Consider the following 19813-nt stretch of genomic DNA (forward strand, 5'->3'; position numbering starts at 1 on the left):
GATTCATAACAATGGAATATTGCACCATTTAACTCTTAAATCATGAGGGATATTTAAATCACAACCACTGAGTCTGCTTAACCGTAGTCAGTTTCAGTACAAAAAAGCCTTCTTCAGAACCTGATATAACACTTCTGATGCTTCCATAAAATAATTTATATCAATGTGCCAATTTTCATCTGAATCTGAGACATATAACAACATTGGTCCACTGAATCAACCATTAGAATAGCCCAATAGCTTAATTATCTCAATATCTTTTTCTAATACTTCAGCACTACAAAAAATTGTTTTTTTTTCCCTTATTCTTTCCCTTGTTTTTCATGCTATCCCACATATACTGTGACTGAGATTCTTGATTAGAGTAAAGCTGTTCTCGTAAGAACAGCAAATGGAAAAAGGCACAAAAGAATGACAAACTCTTTCTCGGATTCTCTTGGAATGTGAAGCTGATTACACATTTTATTTATTTTGTCGTAGAAGTAGATGTTTTCTCCGTGGGCAATCCCAATTATCACGGCTCTCTTTTTTTCTGTTTCCGAGTAGTTTTTTGTTACCTTGGACTCCCCTGGCTTCCCCTATTCACGTCTGGAATCTCATTGTTGGTTTGGACATCATTCAAGCCCGTTCTTCAGGGCTGGAGAGGGGTAGCGACTCCATCAGAGCAAACTCAGTGTGATGGAGCAAGGGGAACAACACTGAACGCTGAACAGTAGTAAATTATTGTGGATAACATAAAAAAGCTTCTGGAAAGAACCAAGAGGCCGCTGAGGACCAGATTTGACGTATTTGCCCGAACTGGTGTGAATTTCTTCTGACAATGATTCCCATAAGTTTGCCATTTGTTTTGTCCTTGCTGACTATGCGAGTGATTTCTTCTACTCCATCGTATTTTCAGACAGAAGAAGGTAAGCCACGCAAAATGTCTAATAAGACATTTACAGGTCATCATGGTGAAAAAAAATGTTAAACAATATTATCATCTTTTAGTCTGATAATGATTATCAGCAGTGTACAATTTCAATTTTGTGAATTTTTATAGCTATATTATAAAAGAACTTGAAAAAACAATTGACAAATCTTGATTCTCTTGCTTACATTAGGGTTGAATGTTTGGGAAGTCAAGCAAAACCATCTTTCCCCAGATTCAACATCATTTCGTAATGCAGAATGTCTAAAAACAAACTTTTTTGCAATGATTGTTAGTGTTCCTAGGGCAACAGACAGGAATTAGCAATAAAAACAAGACAATGGAGCAGAAAGGTAGAAAAAGCTGGGTAAAATAAATATCAGACTACACCAATATCTGTCAATTGCATGGATAGTTAACATTACAGTTGAAAAAATACACTCTAGATTAGGAAATTCATAATTTCCAAGGTAATATAATACTGATTTTATTAAAAATTAACCGCTCACTATCATTTGTCTTTTATTTACATTGATGTTTTTGAAAACTGTTTACCTCAAACTGTCACATTATTTCTATTTCATTATTCAATGACACAATATATGTGTCATTGGGAGACATTTGCATTAGACAATAATTTTTATAATAAATATAAAAAGGTGCACCATAATCTGGGGTCATAGGACAATTTGCCCACAAATTATACAAATAGAGTATGCACTTTGCTGCAACACAGCGATCAATCAATTTGTGCTGGATTATTTTTTCAGTAACTCCAATACCCAGTATGTTGTGTAATTGTAGTTACTGGGATTAATAGTGATAAATATAAATAATTCCTTGTGATAAATAAAATGTATCATTAACTACTAGCGACTGATTTTCATAGTTTACTTTCTTACTGTTTTTTCAAACATTGTGTTTATTATTACAGATTATTGAATAATGCATTGATACCTGTTCCAAAGTATCTATCTCTTACTACATACTGTATCATGAAGCATGTTCAGAGTGAGTACCAGTGTGATAATGATGCTAAAACTGCTGCTGGAGTCGCCCTGTGGTGAAGTTCTCTGACATAGTTCTCAGGACATATTCACATTTGTATATTACTCAAAACTATGTCTCAGACTGCTGTATTTTCCAATAATGACGACACTGGATGTGAAACAGTGATGTAAATAATTGTAAATATATATTTTTGGGAAAGGGGGTAAGAATAAGGCCTTTAAGGTGTTCTGAACATAAATAATGATCAAAATGTTTTTTTTTCTTTCACTCAGAAATGAATGAAACTGTTGTTTGCACTAATGACCACATGGAAGTGATCATTCCAAAGGATTTTTTTGTCAGCAAAGTTCCACCAGTCTATGTAAGCCAGTTCATTTTCCCCTGTCACAAAGTAGTAAGCTAATATCGGAAGTAGTAGTAAGCTAATATTTCCCATTTCTCATTGTATGTCCTGACTTATATTTCATGTCATTGTATGTGTGATTTGTGAAGTCATCTATATATTGGAAATAATTAGAGAAGAGGGGAAAGTGGGTAAATTATATAAGCTATGCAATACAAATATTTTTGTATTTTGAAATTGAACCAGCACTCCATCTGCCTCAAGAACTAAAGTATATAAGCATACAGTACATAAGAACATTATGGCTCCTGAAAAGGAAATCTCATTTGACTAAAGCATAAAAATAAAACTTCTAGGTAATGAAGACCGCTGCTTTTGATAGATTACAGCACAGCATTACATTTGACGCTGTGCTGTAGGACTCCAAGGTAAAGGGGAATGAAACTGTTGTGATTGATGATAGAAGTGGACAAGGAAGCAAACACAAACCGTCCAATATAGATTTAAATTACATTAAATCCATTTACATGTAACATATTTAAACCCAGTGGTGGTCTTGTGAATAATCTTGAGGAAAGTAGAGGTGAGAATGTTTCTTCAGGAAGAGTAAAACACACATTAGTGGAAAATGGTCTCACATGGACCAAAACATAACCCTTTGCTGATAAAAGCCAGTCCATCACAAAGCAGATACACACACACCTTGGACAGGTAGCCAGACCATCACAGGACACGCACACACACACCCTGGACAGGATACCAGTCCATCAGAGGCAGACACACACCCTGGACAGAACACCAGTCTATCACAGGCAAACACACATAAAAGAAAGCAAATCAAGAAGGATGAAGCAAAGGACCTTCTTTTTTAGAATTATCTACCAACTTTCAACAGTAATGTCTAACCAATGAATAAAACCAGTCTCACCAGATATACATGTAAGAGCCGACATGAAACATGCACAACCTCCCTATTGGCTTGATAATTTACAATGACCTCTTTCTGCAAACATGAGTTTGAGATTGAAATCACCCTTGAGGAGTGCAATTACTCTAGATGTTGTTAAAATTCATGTAAATGTATTTATATTGTAATCAAAGCTGTCATCAAAATTGTCACCGATGTTATCTGAACTGATTGTAAAACGTTGGGAACTAGGACTGATGCTTTGACCCAAAATATTGCTCAAATCTAATAAGTAATCTCTGAAATCAATGGCTTTATAGTACAGTTCAAAATACTGATTTACAGTATTAATACAGTAAGTACAGTATATAGTAGTTACATGGTTAAATTATTTCATGATGTACAGGTTTATATTGTTTGTGTTGCTATTGATCAGAGCAAAATCTATGAAAGGTTGCTTGCCAAATGTGTTTATTTTTGTTGGTGTAATACAATATCTCTTGTTGTGGACATTTTGTACCACAGATCTGGGATTTGCACCTTAATGACCCTGAATGCCGTGGAACTGAAACAGAGAATGACTATGTCTTCATAATTAAAACAAAGCTCTCTGACTGTGGGACGATCATGGTAATGTAGCTATTTACATTCCCTTTACCTTTACCCTCTGCAATCAAGCTATAGAGTATGCTTAGACCGCCAGTCCCCCATGAAATGAAACAGCTCATTATGCTTCAGTCAATCAGCATTGTTCTTCAAACTTGGAAACCTTTTTTTTCCCTTAAGAACTCTTTTAACTTCTTTAAGAAAGCCTATGTTCCCAATTTTGAGTTTACTAATATGACCTCAGTCACAGGAGTGCTAATTAGATGAAAGAAAGCACATTTATATCACAAAATTCTAACATGGGATGTTTCTAAACTTAGTTTTAAATATTTTTCCAATTGAAAAAGAATAAGGAAAACTGATTGGTTCAGCAACTACAGATTATGTGGCCAAGCTGAAGTGCATTGTACGATGCAGAGAAAGAATACAGTTCAGCTGCCAAAAGGTGGTCTTTCATTCATTTCCCCAAGTGTTTCTTTAGAGGGCTGTCAAGAATGGAATGACTCACAGCACTAAATTATCTGGATTTATATGGAAATTATAGCCGTGTTTTCAGTGCCATGAATAGCCAGGCCATATGTCAATGTCCAGTTTGCTATTAGCTTTATTTTTTCTAGCTCTTTTCATGCAGTGACCACATTACTAGAATGGCAATTTTCTATCTGGAAAGATATAAATTTGAACTTGAAACCACATTAACTATCATTGAAATTCTTATACACAATGCACAAGGCATTCCAAACATGTAAAAAAAGCATTGAAAGCATGTAAAAGGTTAACTTAGCTTTGTGGGGGAGAATGTTTCTTTTTTTCCAGCTGTTTTATAAGGGAATTTGCACACCAAACTGGAAAAAAAACATTTAGGGGAAGGCTTGGTTTGGACTAATTAAACTACAATTAATACAATCCAGTGTTAAAATTTAGTCCTTATTTGCAAGGCATTAACTATGATGTTACAAAATAAAAAATATGAATATACTGTATATAATAGCATAATTTTAATATTCTGTAGTGAGTACTGTATGAAAAAAGGAAAAATATAAGGTAACATTCTGACTGGCAATAATTTTATGTATTCAAAAATATGTATAATATTAGTTGTTTTCTAAAACAACCTTAGTCTAGACTGTAATTACAGGTCTAAAGATTCCGATTAATTTCAGCTGCTCTACTGTACAGTATATCACTTGGCCTAAGACTGCCTCAGACCTATTTATTTCAGCATGGTTCTACTTATTGATGAAGCAGATGTTAAAACTAAAACACAAATATTTAGAATTTGTGAAATGATTATAAAACAAATGCTGTATTGCTAAAAGTAAAGTAAAATTTAACATGTATTCTTTAACATTCAATATTGTCCTTCATGTTTTAGACTAACAACATTTGAGGGGATTTTTTTAAGAACATTTGTGTTCTTAAATGCATTATTCATCATTTCTATTCAGATCTGTATCAACAACTGATACTGAAACTTTATTTATATTTCTTAAATTAGGGTATGGTATATGCATTTCTTTCAGGGTAGTAAGCTGAATCTTTGTATCTCGCTAAAAACTAATGTGTACTCAAGGAACTGAATGATACCACAAATCGGGCTTACCATAACATCAACCAATTATAAGAAAAGCATCAGGTTAAAGACTAATTGATATTTGTATGGGCCTACTGAAAACTGTTGTCTTGATTTTCAGTTCTTCATTGCTCTCCTCCTTGCAAAATAGAATACGAAGTTTGTACCACATTTGGTTTGCTTTGCTGTTGTAAATGAACAAAATTAAGAAAACAGACTTAAAATTACAGTCATTTTAAAATCCTGTTGGGTAGTATGGTGACATAGTGATTAGCATTGCTGCCTCACAATGCTGGAGCCCTGGGGTTCGATTCCTGGGGTGCTATCTGTATGGAGTTTGTACTGTATGTTCTCCCAATGTTTTGGTGAATCCTCTGGGTGCCCCTGTTTCCTCCCACAGTCCAAAAACATACTGTAGGTTAATTCCCTTCTGGAAAAGTTGACCCTGATGTGAGTGTGTGCATGTTTGCATGTTTGTGTCTATGTGTGCCCACTCAGGGTATGTCCTGCCTTGTGCCTGTTGTTTGTCTGGATATGCTCTGGCTCCCCTGCGAACCTTAAATGGGTGAAGTGGTTAGAAGATGGATGGATGGATAAAATTCTGCTTATTATACTTCAGTACAGTACAATCTTGCATTTGCAGTATGCAACACAGATATACAATATACAACATAGATACTGTATACAACAGGCAGACAACAGCAATACTCTACACACATACAGTAGATCATAGGACTAATAAAGATGATTTAATTATTTTTATATCTCAGTTTAAACATATTTCTATATAATATCTCTAATAATATACCCAGGAAATAGAATAATATTCATTATTTTAGGAAGAGGGCTAGTATTGACAACCATTCTCTTGTAGTCATGGATGGAGATCTATGTCAGACATTACTAGACCAGTGTTCCAAGCTAGTTCCAAGCTAGTCTGAAGTGCTCTGTATTTGCTTATTCCACGCTAAGCTTCAGCATGTGAGAAACTAAAGATAGACACAATTCTTAATTGACATAAGCTGTTACATTGGTTAGTAAGTTTTATAGGTTTCTTGGAAGCCTGGCCATAAGACATTATTTAGACAGTTTGATGTAATAAAGCTTTTATTGCCAGCAGCCATGTCACCCTGCAACTTACAACTGAAGCTAAGCAGGTGTGAGCTTGGTCAGTACCTGGATGGGAGACCTGGGAAAAACTAAGGTTGCTGCTGGAAGAGGTGTTAGTGAGGCCAGCAGGGGGCGCTTACCCTGCGGTCCATGTGGGTCCTAATGCCCCAGTATAGTGACGGGGACACTATACTGTAAAACAAGTGCCATCCTTTGGATGAGACGTAAAACCGAGGTCCTGACTCTCTATGGTCATTAAAAATCCCAGGGTGTTTCTCGAAAAGAGTAGGGGTGTAACCCCGGCATCCTGGCCAAATTTCCCATGCCTCCTAATAATCCCCCTCTATGAAGTGGCTACATTACTTTGTTCTCCCCCCCCCCCTTCAACGGCAGGCGGCGCGACGCGCCGGTTGGAGTATTCTTGGTCACAATTAATGGCAACGTCAGCTCAAAAATTTGGTTCAAACCACCAAATGGAGACAGGCGTGCTGACAAGCGGACCCTGCTGATGTGGGATTAACGCTAGGAAAGAGAGAGATGTAATAAAGCTTTTCATTTATATTAACTATATTAATATTAATTTATATTTACAGTATATTTTGATTCATAATAACCTCCAACTAGCACAAGTATTGCATAACAATGACCCGGGACAAATAATAGCATCTCCGGCTTACTGTAAATAAAACATACTTATCTCCATGATTTCCTGGGAAGTTGAGGGGACACCTCACCAGGTGATAACCATCAGGGATAATAAAATGTGTCTTACCGATTGAGTGAAGAGCAATTTATCCAGTTCAATAGGTATTGGAGACATAACTCTTTGCTCTCTCCAGGGACTGGATGTAAAATTCTGAAATGATTTGTATTCTCCTTTGTTCTCCCACTTTTTACTGCCACATTAATGTAAATGTCACATTTTTAAATGAGAGGGTTATGTTTTTATTGTGCCTATATTAAAAAGTGTCTGCCTATTACTGAAGAAGGGCTTAGAACACTGAGACAATGAAAGGGCAGATTGGATGACTGGAGTTCATTCAAGGTGGACTGATAAACTTTGGACTGTGCTTACACAGTTGTCCCTATTACAGACCTGTTCAAAAGTTGAGAATCACCTCTGACTGTCATAAAAGTTTACTCTAGATATGAAATGATTTTTTTTGTCCATTTCAATTTTACTGTGGATTCGTAACAGAGCAAAAAGTGATCTGAGCCTTTTGGATTGGGAAGTCATTGTTCTGTTCTGCTCATTGTTCTGCTCTGGGGATCAGACAACCTTCAGTCAGACAGTCTTCAGTATTGAGTGTGATTGTCCAGCGAAACATAATAAGGGAATTATTCCCTTTAAAATGGAAAAGACAAGCAACATCAACAACGATGATAACCTTTGTGTTTTGAGATTGTCTAGTATCGGTGAACTGTACAGTATGTTCTGATATTTCTGCAGCACTTGGCTAATCCGTGCCCTTTTGTTGTGAGAAGTCATGCAAGACAGACATGCAGGGTGATGCTTGGTGGCTGTAACGTCATTGTCATTAGTCTTGGTGATGTTATACACACATTGATTTGGCAGCACAAGATGTTTTGCACTGACTCTCACCCTGGCCATATTCAGAGTGGAGACCTATTACACAACCTCGGGTAAAGGGCAAAATATGATGAGCACTCTTTGTTAGTGGCCCTCTAATTGTAAACCCAATGATTTTGCAACTCTCTGCTTGCATTTATAGATTTTATACACAGAGCAATATGGGTAACTTTCAGATGTGCTCATTGTATTCTTCAAGGCTACCTGATGTATTTTAAACTGTTTATACATAATTTTTTGTATTTTCAAATGACAAAATGTTTTTCACTGCATTCAAAGTAGTGTACGACTTTTAAAAGAGCTTTACAGCAAAACATTTGAATGTACGATGTTTTACTGTGTTTTATACCGTATGACGCTTAGTTTCTCCATGTGTTAAGAAATATTTTTCTTGATTTCAGGCTTCAGATGATACCCATATCATGTTTATAAACACCATACAAAATAATGAAACTGATATTATCACAAGAAGCTACATCAACATCACTTTTGTCTGCCGCTATCCCATCAACTATATGGTGCAGCAACCCAATGGTGAAAATATGATAAGTGTCGACATCAGGTAATATATTAATCTTGGTGACAGCATCATGTTAGCCTGTCTCAAAGTTTACCCAGCCTTATGTACAGTAGCTACTGTAATGTTATTACACAGGTATTGTAGGTAGTATATAAGGTGCATAAAACTATATTATAATAGGCTTATATTACCATTTGTATTGACATTGCAGTTTAATTGTAAAACATGTTTTATAAATGATGCAAAGCAAATATGAACTGGTGTGTTAAACAGGTGTTGTAAATGGGCTAAAGAGAAGGAAATTTAGGTGATGAGTTCCAGGTGAAATGTGGAAGATCCATGTGCTACTGTACATTGGTAAGTTTTTAAAGTGCCATTAAACACAAATACAATCATACATTAAATGTATGATGGCTAAGCAGATGAAAAACATTCAACACTGAAATACTTAGAAAGTCTGATAGGAGAAATTTGTTTATCATAATCATTGTCATCATCTCGCCATTATTGTTGTTGTTCTTGTTGTCAATGTCGTTTTTGTTGTTGTTGAGTGTCTTTAGCACTTTTAAGTGAATAAATTCCATATTATTTTTCACAGGACAATTACACTCAATACTGAAGATGGCAACTTCTCTGTGTCCATGATGTTATATAAGGACAAATATTTTGAGAATAAATGGACAACAGTTCCCTTTCTAACTCTGGAAGACAACATATATGTTAAAGTCTTTATGGTGAGATCAATTTCTTGTAGTAAATATTTCTAAAAAACATTTTTATTAATTAGTTGACTGTGAAAATTGTTGTCTTCAATCTGAAGCAAGACAGTTTTGCTTAATTTGAGCTTCCATTTTTCATTTTATTACTAAGCTTTAGGCCGGAGAATCATATCTAGACCAATTTGGGAAAACTGTCAATAAAACTTCCAGTCCTAAAACTATAGAGAAAATTTAGACATGTAATTGTTTCTGTTATTACAGTCAATGTTCACTGCTCTGTATACATCATCTTTCACATAATTCTGCCTTTTATGCATAACACAGCATTTTGTGCATCAAGGTCTTACTCATCCTACTAATAAAAAGCGTGACAGTATTGCAACAAAAGTACAGTTATTCAGAACTAATTGTATTACAGGTAAAGTTATAGAAGAAACAAATAACATTTTAAGAGACAGCCAATGTAGATTTAGAAAGTGCACATGTGCTTTAACTAATGCACTTGAAATCTTTGAACAAACAATAAGGATAACAGTAGTTCAAGTAGGTAGCTGCATCAGCATGCATAGGCTGTAAAGGAACAAGTAAAGGTTTATTCTATGTTGAAAAGAGAAGAAAAGAAACATAATGTTTCGGCTGTGAAGCCTTCAAGTAATAAGGATAACAGATAACATTGAAGTAATAATAATAATAATAATAATTGCTTACACTTATATAGCGCTTTTCTGGACACTCCACTCCAAGCGCTTTACAGGTAATGGGGACTCAGCCACCACCAATGTGCAGCATCCACCTGGATGATGCGATGGCAGCCATAGTGCACCAGAACGCTCACCACAACTCAGCTATTAGTGGGGAGGAGAGCAGAGTAATGAAGCCAATTCATAGATGGGGACTATTAGGAGGCCATGATTGATAAGGGCCAATGGGAAATTTTGGCCAGTATACAAGATAATATATTTACACTTCCAAAAAAAGCTTTTTATAAGTTTCCTCATAAAAGGTTGACTCTCAAATATTAAATCCACAGAATCCTAGAATAGACTGAGTAACAAATCGAAAACAGAGTCATCTTAAAGAGAACAACTTCTAATTGGACAGACATAAGAGTGGCGTGCTGCCGGTATACATTTTGGGCCCTTTGTCTTCCTAATCTAAAGGGCAGAGAAAAGCTTTATGAACTCATAGGTTGCTTCATATTCTCCTATATTATCTTATGTTTTAGACTTAAAATGTATTTAGATCTTCATAAAAAGATTAAGATTAAACATATTCTAGTAAGGAGCTGTATTATTGTGCCTTAACTGCATATTAAACAGTAAAGGTTGGTTCTACTGTAGGCTGAACAATAAGAAGGAGAAACATAGTATTTTAGCTGTTGAACCTTCTTAAGTTGTGAGAGAAAGTAAGAAAGTAAAAAGGTTTTACATTTTGTATTTAGAAGGACCACTGGAATTATTTTAGTTTGTGTGCTTCCAGAAAAGGCCCCAATATATACCAAGAATAAGCAGATGAATATATCATGACAAAGAAGCTATAGCTTGTAGACACTTATAGCTGTCATGTAATTTTTCTATCATTTAAATGCTTGGTGGATCCAAAAGTTTAGAATATCATTAAAGATTAAGAAAGGATAAATACACTGAAATTAATAAGTGTTTGACAGCAGGAAATGTATAAAACATTGGATAAAAAGGCTGTAAGCATCTTTCTGAGTGCTGGTACAGGACTTTCTTTTCAGCTTCTTTTCACCGAATAAAAGCACAGACTTAATTTGGTCAGTTAGTATTGGGCAATTGATGGAGAATAAAAATATTTCGTCTAACCTTGACTTTATCCCAGAATTTCATGAGTTAACAGTGTGTAGGGAAATAAGGATTAGGTCTATTGCAATAAAATATTACTTCTGTGTGAAAGAATTGAGTCTTCATTTTGGCTCATGAGTGGACATGTTAATATGAGGCCCCAGCCCAGGATCTTATAACAGAGATTAATTTACCTAATGTGAGCAACAGGTGGAAAGCTACAAAAATCAACGATGATTAAAGGAGTTTGCTTGTATTTTTTCTAGTTCAATGTCCATTGTTTTGGACTATCGAAATATTCATGTTTTATGTTGAAATTACTAAAACTTTTTAACAAATCTTGAGGACTACAACCATGGTTCACTTGCAGTTTCAGTGGCTTTGAGAGTCATCTGAGGTTTAATATTGCTAACTTGGACTTACACAGTGTCTGTTGATTTCTCTGTGGAATTGTTTGCTCACTGTAGCACTGCCTGTTGCTTAGCAATATCTTTTATTTATTGTGTATTCCTAACTACACTCTCCCATCTGTTTCCCTTGCAGCTACCTGCTCATCTGATACTGCGTCTAGAGAGGTGCTGGGCTACCCCGACAAGTGACCCATACAGCAGCATCCAGTATATGTTCATCTGGGAAAGGTCTGTGAGCACACCGGGTGATAAGGAAGATATTACTTTGTTTATGTTATGTCCCCTTTGAAATATCATTCCTTCATTAACATGAGATTGCTGGACATACCCTTACAAAAACAAAATTCCACATGAAACTGAGATGCTAGATTATTCTAATATCAGATTTAAAGTGGTGATATGGATGAAGAAAAGTTTTAAAGTGTGAAATATAAATAATGTGAAATATAAATAGCAAGAGTGGCACAGTGGCAAAGTGGTTAGCATTACTGCCTTGTAAGGTTGGCACTCTGGGATCTGAATGGAGTTTGTATGTTCCCCTCATGGGGTTCTTCCTTTTCTCCCACTGTCCAAAGGCATACTGGTTTGTCTGGGTATGTCTGGCTTTTGGGAAAAATGCCCCTGGTGTGATCGTGTCTGTGTATGACTGGCGTCCAGGGTGAACCCTGAAAAATGCCCCTGGTATGATCGTGTCTGTGTATGACTGGCATCCAGGGTGAACCCTGAAAAATGCCCCTTAATTCCATTAAGTGTCTTGAGAAAAAAAAGACTTACAGCTACAGCAGTCCCTAAGACAACAATACTTTGGTTCAAATCACAGCTGAGTGGTTGGATCCTGTGATTGATTATTGATTTCAGAATGTCTGTCCAAGACCCACTCCATGGCTTTAAATTGCAGTTACTTGTGCTTAGCTGAGTCAGGACAGCTCCAAAACTACAGTACTGTATGTGTCTGTAGTATTGTGAATATCTGTAAGCACCTAATCATGTCTTACTCTCATTGTGGCTAACAATATACCTGCTTTTCATTTTCTATATTTACTGATGGTTAGTTTGCAGACATTGTAATCTTAACATAGTGGTGCTGACTTCACAGTAAGAGAAGAAAATTAGTTTTCTACACTACCAAACCCTGGCAATGGTGTCAAATTAAAATTGGTTTACTATAGGGGGCTTGTCTTACCACAGATTTCAGCTTGAACTAAGACATCTATATTACAGTGCTTCACCTCTCTGTTCTCAGCTGTGTAACTGGTCTCCTCTATGCTGGACATCTAAGTTGAATGGTTTCTAAGGTTTTTTGCAAGGCTTTGAGTGCATCTCCTAATTACCAATGAAAGGGTTGTGAAGGATATGGTGTTTGGAGGAATTCCATAACAAGCACTGTCTGAGAAACAAGAGGGAAGATAGGCCTCATGTAATTACAATGGATAATGCCTTTTAAGATGAATGTCTGAGTTTAATAGTGTTTTCATTCACAGTTGTCCAGAAGTAACAAATGAACAAACATTAGTAGTGCTGAAGAATGGCCAGGGTCCAGAGGCAATGTTTCGGATACAAATGTTCAAGTTTGTGGGCAACTCATACAAAGACGTATTTCTGCACTGTAATGTTCAAATCTGTCACAACACTGCAGGAGTCTGCCAGCCTGTAAGTATTCTCTTAGCACAACTGACTGACCCTGTACTTGTATAACTGTAGAACTTTTCTGAAATATATTTGTGTTGTTTCTTTTAACTCTGTCAAAAGAGAAAGATATTTGCTTGGCATTTCACTTAGATTTTTTAATATCATAATGAAATGAAATATTTCCTAGCTTGTAAGTGAATCATCTCTTTTTATACTTACACTTTTTAAACATTATGTGTAAGATGCATGTCTTGTAGTTTTGTTAGACATTTTATGGATAGTATCTGTTCAAAAATATCACAGGGGAATTATTTTTTAAGCTCTTTTTCAATTTTTTATATTATCTGATTGTTATAGGATATTGTTAGATGTAGGGCCTTATCTTGGAGAATTATAGGAAAATATGATTTTTGACATTTCTTTTAGTAAAGTACAGTAAAAAAATGAATTACTTTCAGTTACCATAATTACCATCAACTATTTAATGCTTCATTTAAAGGAAGTTGTGAAATATGTGCTCTTCATTTGAAAATGATTGATCATTTAACAGAACTGTTCAGGACAGGAAGGTGTAATGCGGACAAGAAGAGATATCACACCATCTCATACTGTGTCGTACGGACCCATAAAACGGCTACTATCCAACACTGACGAACCAGACCTAAGTAAGTCTATTCTTTATCCACAATTTCTAACATTTAGAAATCCTTATTCAAATAGACTCCTTTTTTAAAAAAAATTAATTTAATCTGCAAACCACTGCGTAAATAAAATGCATTCAAATGTTATTTAATAATAGTTTTTGTATTAATTATGATAATCATTATTAATGTATTGGTTGAGGCATTTGAAGGTAATACATCTTATTTCTATGACATGTTTATTGACATTTGAAAGGTCTAAAATTTTACAAAGCTAATATAGTTTATAATGGTAGCATGGTGGCGTAGTGGTTAGCTGCCTCGTAGTACTTGGGCCCTGGGTTCGATAACACACCTGGGGTGATATCTGCATGGAGTCTGTATGTATTCCCCATGATTATATGGGTTTCCTCCCACAGTCCAAAGACATACTGGTAGGTTAATTAGCTTCTGGGAAAGGCTATATCCTGCCTTGAGCCTGTTGCTTGCCTCGCTGGCTCTTGCCTCCCTGTGAACTTGTATTAGATAAAATGGTTAAGAAATTAATAGATGGAATTGGTTTTTGTATGTTAGCAGACAAACTGCTTTTAGCCTATAAAACACACCTCAGTATTACTGTATAGACAGCAGGAGGCACAGAAGAATTTGTTTTAGGTTCTCCTCATCCTTAGAATAAAATATTAGTTTCACTTGTGATTAGTTGATGTGAGCCTGTAATGGGAGTTGTGTTTAGTCTTTGGCATATTATTTTCTTCTGCTGTGGATACCTGGATAAAATAATCACACTTGAATGCTTGACTGGCAGGGGTCAATATCTTTCCCTGAAGAAGCATCTCTGGGAAAGCACTATAAATACTACTGAGTGTTTCTTGCTCTTTACTGTGCAGGCACCGGACACTTGCCACCAGTGGAAAGCTTAGTGCTTGGAGGACTGCTGTTGGTTGTATTGCTGATCACAGGTGTGTTTGGCAAGCTGTGGCTACGATCGAGAAGAGCTTATCCCATAATGCAGGCTCAGCTCACCTTGTCCAACATTCACCACCACTCTGAGGTTGCCTTTTAACTTGCCTGTGTGTTGACTGAGTTTTGTATCACATTTACTGAACATTAGCTGGATTTTTCATTGCATACAATGCAGTTTTAATGTAGTTTTTTTGTATTACAACATATTGTGTGTTGATTTTTTTCTCAATCATCTTTGATACCAAGTGACCAAAAAATGTGGGTGTAATAAACTAGTATACTGTAGATAGCAAAGCATTTTCACCTTCACATGTGAGATAAATACAATATTAAGGATAAAAGACAATAAATGCTTATTACAAAGTATTATTATTACATTTGTAAGATAACCTCATTGGAAATTTGACCTGCACATACAGTATGCTGTTTTCATTATTTTATTTTTGTAAGAAATTGAAAATAAAAAATTAACATGACTAAGTGAATTTCTTCCAAATATCCCAGGTACCAAATGATGAATTAGTTCTTATTTTTCATTAAGAATCTAAAATAAGCACAAACTCCCAACTCTGAAATTCCCACTACAGTGATCTCCCTTGAAAACAAAATCAGACAAATTTACAGTATATTTCTGTAGGTTTATGTCATACAGTACGAGCATGGAATTTAGAGACTGGTGGTATACAGCAAAGCATTCTCTCTGTAGAACACAGAAGTTCATTATACCTCTAAATTAGAAAGAAATGAGTTATCCAGCATTATCCAGCATCACACGCTGAAGAAGGATCTACATTGGAGGTGCTGTGATCTTTCTTCTTTCTTCCTTCTTTTCAGTGTGTGATAAACTAAAACATACTCCTTTGCAGCTGATGCAGCTCCCCACTTGTTTCTCTCCTGATGCGATTTAACTCTAAAATTTGTGATGACAGTATAGTTTTCTGAACTATCTTTAGATGTGACCTTAATGCTGTGTTCAGGTCACTTAACCACTCAGACCAGTCATGGCTAATGTGTAATATGTAGTAAAGCTATGAAGATTCACTCTAAAAAAACTACCATGGTCCCATGAGAGTACTGTGCTAAGATAAAATCAGGCAGAATTCAATCAAAAGTGGTAATTCTGTTTAGGAGCATTCATCCAGAGACAACAGACACTTTCTATACAGAGAGACTGAGGAATCTGTATAGAAATCTGTAGTTTGATGGGAATCTTGGGTCATTAAGCTATGAGAAAGCTGATAAGGTAGTTGGGTCAAGCATCTTCCTCTTGTTTGTAATCATTTGTAATTTTCTTACATAGTCTAGGACTGGTGAGTACCAGCAAAGCTCTTATTATAAAGCAGGAAAGTAGAATTGTGTTTTTTAATTAAACATGCAGTTATTAATAATAATAATTGCTTACACTTATATAGCACTTTTCTGGACACTCCACTCAAAGCACTTTACAGGTAATGGAGACTCCCCTCCACCACCACCAATGTGCAGCATCCACCTGGATGATGCGACGGCAGCCATAGTGCGCCAGAACACTCACCACACATCAGCTATCAGTGGGGAAGAGAGCAGAGTAATGAAGCCAATTCATAGATGGGAATTATAAGGATGCCATAATTGATAAGGGCCAATGGGAAATTTGGCTAGGACGCTGAGGTTACACCCCTACTCTTTTTGAGAAATGCCCTGGGATTTTTAATGACCACAGAGAGTCAGGACCTTGATTTTACGTCTTATACGAAGGACTGCGCCTGTTTACAGTATAGTGTCCCTGTCACTATACTGGGGCATTAGGGCCCACATGGACCGCAGAGTGAGAGTCCCCTGCCGTCCCCACTAACACCTCTTCCAGCAGCAACCTTAGTTTTTCCCAGGAAGTCTCTCATCCAGGTACTGACCAGGCTCACACCTGCTTAGCTTCAGTGGGTTGCCTGTTATGAGTTGCAGAATGATATGGCTGCTGGGCACAACAGGGCACAATCCACACTTACACAGAGCACTCACAGAAATATCTTCTATCATGGAGAATGAATAACATACTCAAGATGTAAATTAGGATATGGAGGTTAAACTTGCAGACACAGCTGGGTAGCACAGATCAGAAAATGACACAACTAGGTAAAAAACAGAAGAAATTAAAGTATGTAAAACATGGTTCAGGTTCACAGCTGTGGTTTTTATTATCCCACAAAGGCTCAATCCTGGTGTCCTTAGGGACCATGGGTCTTATTTACTGGCTCCTAGGCCAGGGATCTATGGGTGGTGGGGGGTTACTGTCTCACAAATGTTTGGCTTAATAAGGATGGAGTGTGTTTCCTTTTTGCATTTTATTTGCATTATCTTAGTGTTGGTTTTACTGGGGGTGCCTTGTATTGCTGTAAAGTTTTATTTGACTATCTGGAAGGGTCTACAGGACCCCGGTTTTCCATATCATGGCAAAATTGCCTTGTTACAATAGAATTACACTGACTGAAGTCAATACAATAAAAACTTCACAGACAATCTGTGGTGCATAAAATCTATCTCCACCATTAGTCTTTATCAAAGCACTGCAGGGTGTAATTCTTTAGAATATCCTGGTATATACCATATTAAATCAGCTTTTAACTCTGCACAGAATTTTAGCCTTGTTAAAGTATGCATAATGTGTAAAAAAGATAAAGCCAAAACAAAGACTTAAATCACAGGTGAATGGTGTCAGTGATTTGAGACACACTTCATGACAGCACATTAATCATATGAATATAGCTTTAACTAAATAGTACCCCTCAAATTTGTATTTTTCTTCAATCTAATGCCATGTTGACCCTAGATGTTTAGTTACTGTTTTTTTTTCAATCCAATGATATATTCCAATCTACTATTTTGCCTCACTGATGTAGCATCACAGCTGTAATAACTCCAAGCAAAGCTTGTCTTTCAAAACCCGGTATAGGCAATTCTACTTTATTAAAGCATCATTTTTAAAGAAAGTTTACACTCTACTGGCATTCATTAGTAAGTAAATATCATATATAAAAATTAAGAGGTGAAAAATTAGTATCAATATTATAGTCATTAACATAAGTGGGGGGGGGGGATGTTGCACTGTTATTAATATCTTTGCCCTCAAAAAATAAATAACATTTTTTTGTCAATATCAGTCCAGCACTGTAAAACGAGAGTTTGTGTGGCCAGTATATATAGTTGTGAGAAAAGGTTTGTGAAACCTTTGGAATTATCTGGATTTCTGCATGAATGACTCCTAAAATGTGATCTGATCTTCATCTAAGTCATAATAATAAATAAAGACTTATTTAACAAACAACACACACAGCATTTTACATTGTCATATCTTTATTGAACAAATGATTTAAACATTCAAAGTCATTGATGGAAAAAGTATGTGAACCTCTAGGATAATGACATCTTGAAAAGAGGGTAACTGGAGTCGGGTATTCCAATCAATGAGTCAGGTGTTCCAATGAATTCAGGTGTGGCTTTGACCTGCCCTGCAGTATACAAAAACACACAATTTTGGTTACCGGCTCTCTACAACAGAAGTCTGTTGAATTGCAATATGGCCCGATCAATGGCCCGGGCCTCAGAATAAGAGTTCTGAAGCTCATAAGACTGCAAAGGGTTACAAAAGGTTTTCTTAAGACTTGGGCCTCCATCATTCCACAGCCAGACAGATAGTTTACAAATAGAAGAAATTCAGCACCGTTGCTACTCTCCCTAGGCATGAGCATCCTACAAGGATCAGTGCAAGGGCACACCGTACAATCCTCAAACAGGTGACAAAGAACCCTAGGTTGACGGCTAAGGATCTGCAGGCATCTCTTGCACTTGATAACGTCTGTGTTCATGAGTCGACCATAAGAAAAACACTGAACAAGAGGTTCATGGGAAATAAAACATTGCTGCCCGTCTCAAGTTTTGTAAAGACCACCTGGATGTTCCACAGCACTACTGGAACGATGTTCTGTGGACAGATTAGACAAAAGTTGAGCTTTTTGGTAAATGTACACAGTATTATGTTTGGAGAAATCAAAACACTGCATACCAACACCAAAACCTCATCCCAGCTGTGAAGCATGGTGGAGGGAGTATAATGGTGTGAGGGACCAATGAATTCCAGGTTCTATCAGGAAATTCTACAGCAGAATGTCAGGGTGTCTGTCTGTGATCTAAAGGTCAAAAGAAGTTGTGTCATGCAACATGACAATGATCCAAAACACAGAAGTAAATCAACAACAGAGTGGTTCACACAGAAGAAATTCTGTATTTCTGAATGGCTAAGTCAGAGTGCTGACCTCAATCCCATTGAAATGCTGTGGTGTGATCTGAAGCAGGCTGTTCAAGCAAGACATCCCAAAAATGTACATGAACTGAAACAGTTTTGTATAGAGGAATGGACCAAAATACCTCCTAACCGCTGCACAGGTCTGATCAGCAGCTACAGAAAACGTTTGGTTGAAGTTATTGCCAGTAAAGGAGGTTCCACTAGTTTCTAAATATAAGGGTTCACATACTTTTTCCATCAATGACCTTGATTGTTAAAACCATTTGTTTAATAAAGATATGGCACTATAAAATGCTATGTGTGTTTGTTAAATAAGACTGTCTTTATTTATTATTATGACTTAGATCAGATCATGTTAGGAGCCATTCATACAGAAATCCATATAATTCCTAAGAGTTCACAAACTTTTTCTCACAACTGTATCTCTCTTTAACTTTATATATATATCAGGCAATAAAGTAGCATAGGCATTCAAAAACGGCCAAATAAAAACTGTCTTTTTATATTAGTTCATTAGTTCTGATTTTACTAATCATATTAACCGATGACAACACAAACAGTACTCTCTGCATCAAAACATTATATAATAGAACTGTCAATACTTTTAAATAAAAGAAATCAAATATATTCATTAAATCTAAATGAAAAAATAGCTCTAATCATCTGTATAATTATATTTAAACATAACAATAAAAGGTAAATGTAAGACATCCTCATGAGAAAACAACACACGAGTTGCCTTTAATCAGTTTCCCGACAAGCCGCACTCTGACCGCTGCGCGATGACGTCATAGAC

General features: G+C 36.2%; 1 protein-coding gene across 1 annotated transcript; it reads left to right on the forward strand.

Annotated features, from left to right (window-relative positions):
- Nucleotides 1-820: 820 nt before the first annotated feature.
- LOC148839509 (pancreatic secretory granule membrane major glycoprotein GP2) lies at nucleotides 821-14838 on the forward strand. Its single transcript, XM_088909323.1, has 9 exons — nucleotides 821-908; nucleotides 2194-2282; nucleotides 3697-3801; nucleotides 8453-8613; nucleotides 9170-9305; nucleotides 11639-11733; nucleotides 12987-13155; nucleotides 13685-13799; nucleotides 14663-14838. Exons 1-9 carry the CDS (start codon nucleotides 821-823, stop codon nucleotides 14836-14838), a joined length of 1134 nt encoding a protein of 377 aa, XP_088765449.1.
- The last annotated feature ends 4975 nt before the right edge of the window (nucleotides 14839-19813 follow it).

The sequence above is a fragment of the Atractosteus spatula genome, chromosome 2, assembly GCF_055471065.1.
Source record: "Atractosteus spatula isolate fAtrSpa1 chromosome 2, fAtrSpa1.hap1, whole genome shotgun sequence".
Lineage (NCBI taxonomy): Eukaryota > Metazoa > Chordata > Actinopteri > Semionotiformes > Lepisosteidae > Atractosteus > Atractosteus spatula.

Excerpts from the sequence above, each read along its gene's own strand:
- LOC148839509 (XM_088909323.1), top strand. The coding sequence starts at position 821 with ATGATTCCCATAAGTTTGCCATTTGTTTTGTCCTTGCTGACTATGCGA. Across the intron at positions 11,734-12,986 it reads TATATGTTCATCTGGGAAAG|TTGTCCAGAAGTAACAAATG; the intron begins GTCTGTGAGCAC and ends TTTCATTCACAG. Across the intron at positions 13,156-13,684 it reads CTGCAGGAGTCTGCCAGCCT|AACTGTTCAGGACAGGAAGG; the intron begins GTAAGTATTCTC and ends ATCATTTAACAG.